At 41.8% G+C, this 12,931-nt stretch overlaps 1 protein-coding gene across 1 annotated transcript; it reads left to right on the top strand.

Annotated features, from left to right (window-relative positions):
- The first annotated feature begins 573 nt into the window (after positions 1–573).
- PABPC1L2B (poly(A) binding protein cytoplasmic 1 like 2B) lies at positions 574–1,293 on the top strand. Its single transcript, XM_068963085.1, has one exon. The coding sequence runs from the start codon at positions 691–693 to the stop codon at positions 1,291–1,293; it is 603 nt and encodes a 200-aa protein (XP_068819186.1). The 5' UTR covers positions 574–690.
- Positions 1,294–12,931: the final 11,638 nt, after the last annotated feature.

Raw genomic sequence — 12,931 nt, 5'->3', positions numbered from 1 at the left:
CGCCCCGCACGCTAACCCACGACCGAGCGGCGGCGGCAGCAGCGGGCTGCGGGCTGCAGGCTGCGGTGACTCGCGCCGGCGCGCTCCTGGCAGCGCTAGCCATCCCAGGTGACTGGGACTCGCTGGATCGGCTGGCCCGGGGTCCTCCGCCCCAGCTCGCGCCCCCGGCCCGGGTTCCGGCGCCCACCTGCCCTCCAGCCCTCTCCAGCCTCTCACTCCCCCGCGCAGGCTCGCGGGAAGGGAGGTCGCGGCAGCGGCCCGGTGGCACCGGCGACCGTGGCGACAGCGGTGACAGTGGCGGCGGCTGCAGCGGCGGCGGAGGCTGCGGCGGCGACCGTGGCAGAGGCGGTGGCAGAGGCCTCCGTGGCGGAGGCGGAAGCAGAAGTGGAGGCCGAGGCCTCAGTAGAGGAGGCAGTGGCGGAGGCCACCCTGGGGGAGGCGGTGGCAGCCCTGGCGGAGGAGGAGGCGGAGGCTGCACTGGCGGCGGCGGCCGTGGCGGTGGTGGAGGCCAGCGAGGCCGAAGCCGCCGCCGCCGCAGCAGAGGCTGCGGCGCCCGCCTTGGGGGAGGCGGATGAGGATGCCGCTGCGGAGGTGGAGGCAGCGGTAGCGGCGGCGGCGGCGGCGGCTGCTGCCGCCGCAGATGCAGATGCGGAAACCGGCGGGGGCTCCGAGGGGAACCCGGACTTTCCTATGGCCTCGCTGTACGTGGGCGACCTGCACCCTGAGGTGACGGAGGCAATGCTGTACGAGAAGTTCAGCCCGGCCGGGCCCATCCTCTCCATCCGCATTTGCAGGGACAAGATCACCCGCCGCTCGTTGGGCTATGCGTATGTCAACTACCAGCAACCGGTGGACGCCAAGCGGGCCCTGGAGACCCTGAACTTTGATGTCATCAAGGGCAGGCCGGTGCGCATCATGTGGTCCCAGCGGGACCCCTCGCTCCGCAAGAGCGGAGTGGGCAACGTCTTCATCAAGAACCTGGGCAAGACCATCGACAACAAGGCTCTGTACAACATCTTCTCTGCGTTCGGTAACATCCTGTCCTGCAAAGTGGCCTGCGACGAAAAGGGGCCCAAGGGCTATGGGTTCGTGCACTTCCAGAAGCAGGAGTCCGCCGAGCGGGCCATAGATGCGATGAATGGCATGTTCCTGAACTACCGCAAAATTTTCGTTGGGAGATTCAAGTCGCATAAAGAACGAGAGGCCGAAAGGGGAGCCTGGGCCAGGCAGTCCACCAGTGCTGACGTCAAGGATTTTGAGGAAGACACCGATGAGGAGGCCACCTTGCGATGAAAACATCCCAGGAGCGAGCCAGCCAGCAGAGCCAAACCTTGGCTCCCACCCGGTTTACAAACCCCCCACCCTTTTTCCCCCAACCCACCAGCAGTGTATTGTATTGGGAGTGCAGGTCTCTCTCTCACCCCTTCTTTCCTCCTTCCTTCCCTCCACCTGTGCCTTCCTGTGTGTCCCTCACTCTCTCTCTCTGTCTCTCTCTCTCTCTGTCGACTTCCCCCTTCCCTCTCCTCCCCTCCCGCCACACCCACGTTGGGTGTTGTGAATAATCTTGCTAATCTGTGCCACTTGATAGTTAAAGGCTGCCTCTTCTCCTTGTGGTTTGGTTTAAAAAGCACTTTCTCTCTTTGTTTATTGCACAGGTGATGCAATGTCATGATAGAAACATCAGGAAGAAGGAAATCAGATGAGGGAAAACCAAGAGAGTAATTGCTCCCCATGACCCTACTACCCGGAGACAACCACTTTTACCATTTTGGTGTGCTGTTTTTCAGGCTCTCTTCTCTCCTTCTCTCTCTCTCACCCTTCTCCTCCACCCCACCTTCCCTTTTAACACAGTGTTATAGAATGGTTCATGTATGTGGTGTTTCTTAACCTGCTTTTTCAAAAACTAAAACCAAACAAACGTCAACCCATTGAACTTTCCATGATATTCAACAGGCTTGAGAAAGGTCATCTTCTGTGCCTGCAGAGTGTATCTATGGACCCTAACATTTCTGTAATCATTGCCGCATTGTTGGACATTCAGGTGGTGCCTAGTTCTTTCCCTGTGTTGAAACCCAGCACTGTGTATACTCTGATGAGTGAATTCTTCCTTGTCAAGCCAAATCTTTGCTAGCGTACAGGATGTTCTTAATTGTGGGCTTGCAGGATCCACATGTGGACATTTTAAAGACTGTTCCTTTGTGTTGCCCAATGGCCCCTTCATAAGCATTGTACCAATTTACATTCATGCCAGCCACCTCAACTAGTAAAAATAGTATGCCCATTTCCCTTGCATAGTCTCCTGGTCACTGTAATTGGTGTGTGTGTGTGTGTGTGTGTGTGTGTGTGTGTGTGTGTGTGTGCGCGCACATGCATGTGCCTGTGTCTTGGCCCACTTGATGGTTGTTATGCTGAATTTAAATACTGTTTATCACCTCCTTTCCCTGAGCCCACTTTCTGCTCTTTTCTTCATTCTCAGAAAAATAATCCAGCTTCATTGTAGGGAAAAAAAAAATCACACAGCAGACAAGTCAACAGAAGAAAATTAATTTCACAAGTAATCAGTCCTAATAACCTCCCTGAATCATTTTCTTCTGCATCTATCTAATAGCTGCTGTGAAGTACATGAAACATATTAGGCTGTATCTCTCTAGTATTTTTCTGATTCATTTGTCGTGTATGTGTATCATAATGTACATATTGTTTTTATACTTGCTTTTTGACACCTAAATATGTGTGTGTATGTTTATACACACAATACTCTTTAACTTCATTTCATTAAAGATAATTTTAAAATATTATTTCTGGTTGTTAATATTTTATTGAATTAATAATAAGTAGGTACATATATAATAGTTTACTGCCCTTTCTCCTTTGGTCAGAAAAATTATTCAGCTTCATTGAAGGAAAAAAATTATGAAGCGTACAAGTTTCCATGTCTATCTCTGCGTTCGTGTTTATACATGTTTTAACTGTTTCCTCATTGTTGCACTTCTAGGTTGTTGCTCATTTTTCCTCATACAAAGCTATCAAGTGAATTGTAGTACACACATCTTGCTCACTTTCCAGATCATTTCCTAAACAAATATTGCAGAGAGAAAAATTTAAGTATCAAACTATTCAGACAGTTTGGTGGGGAAGTGCATTAGTAAATGATCATCTGTAAAGATAGTATTTTATATTTGTAAGATGCACCAAATATTGTAAGGGACCTAGATTACTTATATTATTTTCTGCAGTTGGTATTGCAATCATTTCTGTATTTTCTCAATATTTTATCAGGGAAACAGGAGGTTTTTTGTTTTTATTTTAAGCATATTTTATACTGTCTGTACACGATTATAGTAGAAAGTATTTTTGTCTATATAGCAAAAGTCACTCCTAATACCACTGCTTGACAAAATACATTTTAAATACATAAATATCTGTATGTTGTTGTTCAGTCACTAAGTTGTGTCCAACTCTTTGTGACCCCATGGACTGTAGCACCACTGTCTCCTCTGTTCTCCATCATCTCCCAGAGTTGCTCAAATTCATGTCAATTGAGTCAATGATGCTAACCACCTCATCCTCTGCTGCCCCCTTCTGCTTTTTCCTTCAGTCTTTCCCAGCATCAGGGTCTTTCCCAATGAGTCATCTCTTCGAATCAGGTGGCCAGAGTATTGGAACTTCAGCTTCAGCATCAGTCCTTCCAATGGATGTTCAGGTTTGATTTCCTTTAGGATGACTTGTTTAATCTCCTTGTAGTCCAAGGGACTCTCAAGAGTCTTCTCCAGCACCACAAATAGACATCTACATAACTTTATATTTTAAATAAAATATGCGTGTTTTCATTGAAAGTTATTTTTACTGTAATAATTCTCTGGGACCATATTTCTAAATAAATGTTCTCCTTTTGTTCTCTTGTTATATAATATGCATTCACAGAGATGAGCTATAATTTCTACAACCAAGCTTCCTTGGGCTAAGTTTAAAATAATTCTGAAATTTTACTTGTAAGATCAGTTCTATGATGAGCACCTTTGTACCTGAATGTCTTGAAATATTTTATTATTTTCTATTCCTTACTATTTGAATTGTGGTTTGAATAATATGGACATGTCAAGTTTTTTTTTTTTTTGGTCTTTTGCCCACATTTCGCTCTTAAAGCCTGTATCAACTGGTAGTGTAGGAGAGTGCACATACCCCTGCTCAGCTTCTTAAATTGGCCAAAGTATTTTTTTTTAAGTTTTGTGAAATGAAAATGATTTGTACATTTTTGTTACTTCATTTAAAAGTGCATTTAAAAATGAGATAAAGCACATCAAAATATACATAAGAACCACCTCATACATTTATTTCCTATATATTTACAATTTTTCATGATCCATCTATAAGCAGTTTTAACAATTATGGACATATTTTATCCCATAATTTGCCTTTCAATATATTGTGAAGATACTTAAGGATCTAAGCCTCTTCAGTTTTATTCTAAACCTCACCATTTTACAAGACTGGACTTTTCTTGGAAATATAAATGACTTGCAATATTATATTAGTTGTGGGTGTACACCATAGTGCAAAATACATAGTAACTTGATATTTTTATCAATATAAATTATGCATCATAAAAATTATAAATAGTGACTCTACATGCTAGGTTGTACATTACATCTTTGTAACTTTTTTATTTTGTACCTAGTAGTTTGCATGTCTCAATTTCCTTCACCTGTGTGCCTATCCCCCACCTCTGTCTCCTTTGGTAACCACTAATTTGTCATCTATATCTATGAAGTTTCTGTGTTGTTATGTTTATTTGTGTTATATTTTAGATTCTATGTATAAATGAAACATATAGTATTTATCTTTCTCTGACTTATTTCACTGAGCACAAAACCCTCAAGGTCCATTATATTGTTGAAAAATGGCAAAATTTCATTTTTATGGTCAAATAATACTCCATTATATATATAAATATGTGTGTGTCTGTATCACATCTTTAGCCAGTCATCTGTTGATGGATTATAAATGTATTGTAGGTAAGGTTGGGGCACACATACCTTTTGAATTGCTTTCTTTGGATAAATGATCATGAGTAGAATTGCTGGATTATATGGTGAAAGTAAAAGTGAAGTTGCTCAGTCGTGTCCGACTCTTTGCAACCCCATGGACTGTAGCCTACCAGGCTCCTCCCTCCATGGAATTTTCCAGGCAAGAATACTGGAGTGGGGTGCCATTTCCTTCTCCAGGGGATCTTCCCAACCCAGGGATCGAACCCAAGTCTCCCGCACTGTGTTGCTGCTGCTGCTGCTAAGTCGCTTCAGTCATGTCCGACTCTGTGTGACCCCACAGACACCAGCCCACTAGGCTCCCCCGTCCCTGGGATTCTCCAAGCAAGAACACTGGAGTGGGGTGCCATTTCCTTCTCCAGGGGATCTTTCCAACCCAGGGATCGAACCTGGGTCTCCCGCATTGTAGGCAGATGCTTTACCATCTGAGCCTTTTTGAAGAACCATTGTAGTTGCACCAATTTAGATTCCCACCAATGGTGCATGAAGGTTCTCTTATCCATATCCTTGCCAACACTTGTTATTTTTTGTCTTTCTGATGGTAGACATTCTGATAGCTGTGAGGTGATATCTCATTATGTTTTTGCATTTCCCAGATGATTTTTGAGACTTGTTTTGTGGCCTAGCTTGTGATCTATCATGGAGAAAGTTCCATGTACAGAACTGGAATATTTTTAAGAGTGTCCTCATTTTGAATATTGAAGTAATTCCTATGTTTTCCCCATTAAATCCAACACTATGCTGAATAATTTTTCAGTTGAATTGCTTTCCCTCCCTATTAAAAGGCATTTACTAGTCCTTTGTCTAGTCCAGGCTGTGAGCTAACACTTAAAAATTTAGACAAAGTTCAGAACTGTTGATTTTAAAGGAAGAAACAGAATCATATTTAATGAATAATTTAGAATTTGGACATTGTTTTTACAAGCTTTATAAAAGCTAGGAAAAAAGTCCCTGCCTGGGAGAAGAAATAAACTTATTTATGCTATTTAATTCTATCAAAGACTCTCCAAGTCAAGATAGCTTTGAAAATTTGACAAAGACTGCAGGACGAAGAAACCATTGCTTTTAGGATTGATGCTTGTAGGGCATGGATTGCTGTTGTTTATTCACAGAAATGATATTTTAAAATTGATTATATTTGTATATCCTATTATATAAGGGGGTTCAGAAATACCACCGCCTTCCCCAGTGCACTAGTGTAGATATCTATTTGTAGTTCATGTTGAGCACAAGGAGGAATCTAGCTTTTGCTTTGATCTAATCAGTGTAAAATCTGTCTCATCACCACTGAGAAAATAAGCTGAAAGTAATGAGGTGGCAGGGGATAGAGGAGAGAAGAAAGGAGAGAGGAGAGAGACAGCCAGCTAAATAACTACAAGGAAAAACCATTGCCAGGGTGGTAGCATAGTAATATGTGGGAAAAGCCACTTGACGACTATCACTGCAAGAATCCAACTATGAATACAGTGAGGATTCTTTTAAGATATATAAGAATGATTTCAGTTTAAATGGAAAAAAATGTTATATTATTACAAAAAATATTATCCTTGTACAGAGTATATAAAATAGTACAGAGTATACATTATTAGAAAAATGCAAATCAAAACTACAATGAGGTATCATCTCACACTGGTCAGAATGGCCATCATCAAAAAGACTACAAACAAAAATGCTGGAGAAGGTATGGAGAAAAGGGAACCCTCTTACACTGTTGGTGGGAATGCAAACTGATACAGTCACTATGGAGAACAGTATGGAAATTCCTTAAAAAACTGGGAATAGAAGTGCCATAAGATCCAGCAATATCACTGCTGGGTATGCTCCCCAAGGAAACCAGAATTGAAAGAGACACATGTACCCCAGTCTTCATTGCAGCACTGTTTACAATAGCTAAGACATGGGAGCAACCTAGGTGTCCATCATCAAAGATGAATTAATAAGGAAGTTGTGGTATATATACACAATGGAATATTACTCAGCTATAAAAATGAATGCATCTGAGTCAGTTCTAATGAGGCGGATGAACCTGGAGCCTATTATCAGTTCAGTTCAGTCGCTCAGTCGTGTCCGACTCTTTGCGACCCCATGAATCGCAGCACGCCAGGCCTCACTGTCCATCACCAACTCCTGGAGTTCACTCAGACTCACATACATCAAGTCACTGATGCCATCCAGCCATCTCATCCTCGGTCGTCCGCTTCTCCTCCTGCCCCCAATCCCTCCCAGCATCAGAGTCTTTTCCAATGAGTCAACTCTTCGCATGAGATGGCCAAAGTACTGGAGCTTCAGCTTCAGCATCATTCCTTCCAAAGAAATCCCAGGGTTGATCTCCTTCAGAATGGACTGGTTGGATCTCTTTACAGTCCAAGGGACTCTCAAGAGTCTTCTCCAACACCACAGTTCAAAAGCATCAATTCTTCGGCGCTCAGCTTTCTTCACAGTCCAACTCTCACATCCATACATGACCACTGGAAAAACCATAGCCTTGACTAGATGGACCTTAGTTGGCAAAGTAATGTCTCTGCTTTTCAATATGATATCTAGATTGGTCATAAGTTTTCTTCCAAGGAGTAAGTGTCTTTTAATTTCATGGCTGCAGTCACCATCTGCAGTGATTTTGGAGCCCCCAAAAATAAAGTCTGACACTGTTTCCACTGTTTCCCCATCTATTTCCCATGAAGTGATGGGACCGGAGGCCATGATCTTCGTTTTCTGAATGTTGAGCTTTAAGCCAACTTTTTCACTCTCCTCTTTCACTTTCATCAAGAGGCTTTTTAGTTCCTCTTCACTTTCTGCCATAAGGGTGGTGTCATCTGCATATCTGAGGTTATTGATATTTCTCCCGCCAATCTTGATTCCAGCTTGTGTTTCTTCCAGTCCAGCGTTTCTCATGATGTACTCTGCATAGAAGTTAAATAAGCAGGGTGACAATATACAGCCTTGACGTCCTCCTTTTCCTATTTGGAACCAGTCTGTTGTTCCATGTCCAGTTCTAACTGTTGTTTCCTGACCTGCATATAGGTTTCTCAAGAGGCAGGTCAGGTGGTCTGGTATTCCCATCTCTTTCAGAATCTTCCACAGTTTATTGTGATCCACACAGTCAAAGGCTTTGGCATAGTCAATAAAGCAGAAATAGATGTTTTTCTGGAACACTCTTGCTTTTACGATGATCCAGCGGATGTTGGCAGTTTGATCTCTGGTTCCTCTGCCTTTTCTAAAACCTGCTTGAACATCTGGAAGTTCACTGTTCACGTATTGCTGAAGCCTGGCTTGGAGAATTTTGAGCATTACTTTACTAGCATGTGAGACGAGTGTAATTGTGCAGTAGTTTGAGCATTCTTTGGAATTGGAATGAAAACTGACCTTTTCCAGTCCTGTGGCCACTGCTGAGTTTTCCAAATTTGCTGGCATATTGAGTGCAGCACTTTCACAGCATCATCTTTCAGGATTTGAGATAGCTCAACTGGAATTCCATCACCTTCACTAGCTTTGTTTGTAGTGATGCTTTCTAAGGCCCACTTGACTTTGCATTCCAAGATGTCTGGCTCTAGGTGAGTGATCACACCATTGTGATTATCTGGGTCATGAAGACTTTTTTGTACAGTTCTTCTGTGTATTCTTGCCACCTCTTCTTAATATCTTCTGCTTCTGTTATGTCCAGACCATTTCTGTCCTTTATTGAGCCCATCTTTGCATGTAATGTTCCCTTGGTGTCTCTAATTTTCTTGAAGAGATCTCTAGTCTTTCCCATTCTGTTGTTTTCCTCTATTTCTTTGAATTGATCACTGAGGAAGGCTTTCTTGTCTCTACTTGCTATTCTTTGGAGCTCCGCATTCAGATGCTTGTATCTTTCTTTTTCTCTTTTGCTTTTCACTTCTCTTCTTTTCACAGCTATTTGTAAGGCCTCCTCAGACAGCCATTTTGCTTTTTTGCATTCCTTTTCCATGGGGATGGTCTTGATCCCTGTCTCCTGTACAATGTCACGAACCTCCATCCATAGTTCATCAGGCCCTCTATCTATCAGATCTAGACCCTTAAATCTATTTCTCATTTCCACTGTATAATCATAAGGGATTTGATTTAGGTCATACCTGAATGGTCTAGTGGTTTTCTCCACTTTCTTCAATTTAAGTCTGAATTTGGCAATAGGAAGTTCATGATCTGAGCCACAGTCAGCTCCTGATCTTGTTTTTGCTGACTGTATAGAACTTCTCTATCTTTGACTGCAAAGAACATAATCAATCTGATTTCGGTGTTGACCATCTGGTGATGTCCATGTGTAGAGTCTTCTCTTGTGTTGTTGGAAGAGGGTGTTTGCTATGACCAGTGCATTTTCTTGGCAAAACTCTATTAGTCTTTGCCCTGCTTCATTCCGTATTCCAAGGCCAAATTTGCCTGTCACTCCAGGTGTTTCTTGACTTCCTACTTTTGCATTCCAGTCCCCTATGATGAAAAGGACATCTTTTGGGGGTGTTAGTTCTAAAAGGTCTTGTAGGTCTTCATAGAACCATTCAACTTCAGCTTCTTCAGTGTTACTGGTGGGGGCATAGACTGGATTACTGTGATATTGAATGGTTTGCCTTGGAAACGAACATAGATCATTCTGTCATTTTTGAGGCTGCATCCAAGTACTGCATTTTGGACTCTTTTGTTGACCATGATGGCTACTCCATTTCTTCTGAGGGATTCCTGCCCACAGTAGTAGATATAATGGTCATCTGAGTTAAATTCACCCATTCCAGTCCATTTTAGTTCGCTTATTCCTAGAATGTCAATGTTCACTCTTACCGTCTCCTGTTTGACCACTTCCAATTTGCCTTAATTCATGGACTTGACATTCCAGGTTCCTATGCAATATTGCTCTTTACAGCATCGGACCTTGCTTCTATCACCAGTCACATCCACAACTGGGTATTGTTTTTGCTTTGGCTCCATCCCTTCATTCTTTCCTGGAGTTATTTCTCCACTGATCCCCAGTAGCATATTGCACACCTACTGACCTGGGGAGTTTTCTTTCAGTATCTTATCATTTTGCCTTTTCCTACTGTTCATGGGGTTCTCAAGGCAAGAATACTGAAGTGGTTTGCCATTCCCTTCTCCAGTGGACCACATTGTGCTATTCCACATTCAAGGTCGGGAGGGGCGGCGGTGAGGAGATACCCCTCGTCCAAGGTAAGGAGCAGCGGCTGTGCTTTGCTGGAGCAGCCGTGAAGAGATACCCCACGTCCAAGGTAAGAGAAACCCAAGTAAGACGGTAGGTGTTGCAAGAGGGCAGACACACTGAAACCATACTTACAGAAAACTAGTCAATCTAATCACACTAGGACCACAGCCTTGTCTAACTCAATGAAACTAAGCCATGCCCTGTGGGGCCACTTAAGCCGGGCGGGCATGGTGGAGAGGTCTGACACAATGTGGAGCTTATTATAGAGTGAAGTAAATCAGAAAAAGAAAGACAAATACTGTATATTAATGCGTATCTATGGAATTTAGAAAGATGGTATTGATGATCCTAAATGCAGGGCTGCAAAGGAGACACAGATGTAAATTACAGATTTTTAGGCTCAGTGGGAGAAGGCAAGGGTGGGATGATTTGAGAAAATGGCATTGAAACATGTACATTACCGTATACAAAATAGATGACCAGTGAAAGTTCAAAGGATAGGGAAGCCTGGGGTTCTGCAGTCCATGGGGTTGCAAAGAGTTGGACACGACTGAGAAACTGAAGTGAACTGAACTGCAAGTTGGATGCATGAAGCAGAGTACCCAAATCCAGTGCTCTGGGACAACCCAGAGGGATAGGGTGAGGGGGGATGTCGGAGGGGGTTTCAGGATGAGAGGAACACATGTATACCTGTGGCCAATTGATGTTGATGTATGGAAAAAACATCACAATATTGTAAAGTAATTATCCTCTAAAATAATTAATTTTAAAAATTAATAAATTATGTGCAGAATATATAAAAGCACTGAATGTATAAAATATTATGGTATAAACAGAATTAAAATAATAAACTAAGTATACCTATTTCTTAGGTATTTCTTAGGCTGATTCATTTGATGTATGGCAAAACCATCACAAGATTGTAATTGTCCTCCAATTAAAATAGATAATTTTAAAAAAATATATAAACTAAGATTTTTTCAGCACCTACATGCCAAATAATTACATGTATTATGCTTCTAAATTCTTGCAAAAGTAGGTGTTATTTTCTATCAATCCTCACGTCTAATTAAGCACAAAAATTCTGTTGGTTTTATCTCCATAATATCTCAGGAATGTCCCTCCTCTCCATCCCCACTTCCTTGTTTCTAGTTCAGGCCTCTGTAATCTCTCACTCAGAATATTGTGATATGTTCTAACTGAACTCTGTTCATAGTCTTGATCACTCCTAATTTATCCTGTGCACTGCAGCTAGAAAAAAGCATCTAGAAAAAAGCATCTAGAACTCTGTATCTTTTCATGAAATACCTATGCTTAAACTTTTCAGTGAAATTCTTTTACCTCCAGTATGGAGAAGACAGGGGCTTTCCAGGTGGCTCAGTGGTAAAGAACACAACTGCCAATTCAGGAAACATAGGTTCAGTCCCTGGGTGGGGAAAATCCCCTGGGGAAGGAAATGGCAACCCACTCCAGTATTCTTGCCTGGGAAATCCCATTGACAGAGGAGCCTTGAGGGCCACAGTCCATGAAATCACAAGAGTCAGATATCACTTAGTGACTAAACAACAACATGGAGGTGGCAATTTATGGCCTGGAATCTGGGACTTTTCCTTATAGAACACTTGATTACCTTTCCAGCCTCATTCCCAAACCCATAGTCCATTCCAGATCCACAGTTCCATATGCCATTGTTGCCAAGTCACCTACAGTTCTTGCACAGCCCTAAGCTCTTTCTCCTCCAAACTGCCTATTTGCAGCTACATTTTGCCTAGATAATTCCTACTTATCATTCTGAATATTTCTCCTCCTCTAGGAAGTCTTCCATACTGATTCCCAGTTTGGACTTGCTATTTACTAGAGAGCTTTATAATTCTATTCTGTTCAATTACTTAAAACACAGAAGTATTGCAATGGTCTTGTACTACAAGTCATTGAAGTCATGAACATAATTGAATGATCAGGAATGAGGAGGACACTGAGGACCCAAAGATGTATTAAAAGTACTCACAATTTTCCAGATGAAAACAATCTCTGCTTACATTACCTTTTTATAAAAGCTTTTATAATACCATAAGTTCATCTATTTAAAGTATACAATTAAATGTTTTTTAGTATTTTCACAGAGTTGCACAATTATCTCCACAATCAATAAACATTTTCATCACCCAATAAATGAAACATATCCATTAGCAGTTACTCTTCATTTCTCCCCTATCCACTCAGTCCTACTCTACCACTATTATATTTTTGACCTCTACAGGTTTGCCAGTGATCATATGGATGAGATGGAACTCATATAATACGTAGTCTTTTGTTACTGGCTTTTAAAACTTTGCATATTTTCAAGATCCACCTATGCTGTAGCAAGTGCTACTAATTCATTACTTTTTTAAGGTTTTCATATAAATTTTTTCTTTTATTGAGGTATAGTTGTACCACATTATGTAAGTTTCAGGTGTACAACATAGTTCACAATTTTTAAAGGTTATATTCCATTTATAGTTATTTTAAGATATTGGTTATATTATCTGTCTTGTATTTATACAGCATATACTTTTAGCTTATTTATTTTGCACATAGTAGTTTTCACCTCTTAATCCTCTACCCCTATCTTGGCCTTCTTCTTCTCTCTCCCACTGGTAACCACTAGCTTTTTCTCTATATCTGTGAGTCTATTTCTGTTTTGCTATATTTACATTTGTTTTAGTTTTATATTCCACAT

This window comes from Capricornis sumatraensis, chromosome X (assembly GCF_032405125.1).
Source record: "Capricornis sumatraensis isolate serow.1 chromosome X, serow.2, whole genome shotgun sequence".
NCBI lineage: Eukaryota > Metazoa > Chordata > Mammalia > Artiodactyla > Bovidae > Capricornis > Capricornis sumatraensis.
This window is presented reverse-complemented; position numbering and strand designations above follow the sequence as displayed.

What these genes read in the sequence shown, in the direction of transcription:
- PABPC1L2B (XM_068963085.1), top strand. Translation starts at nt 691, where the DNA reads ATGGCCTCGCTGTACGTGGGCGACCTGCACCCTGAGGTGACGGAGGCA.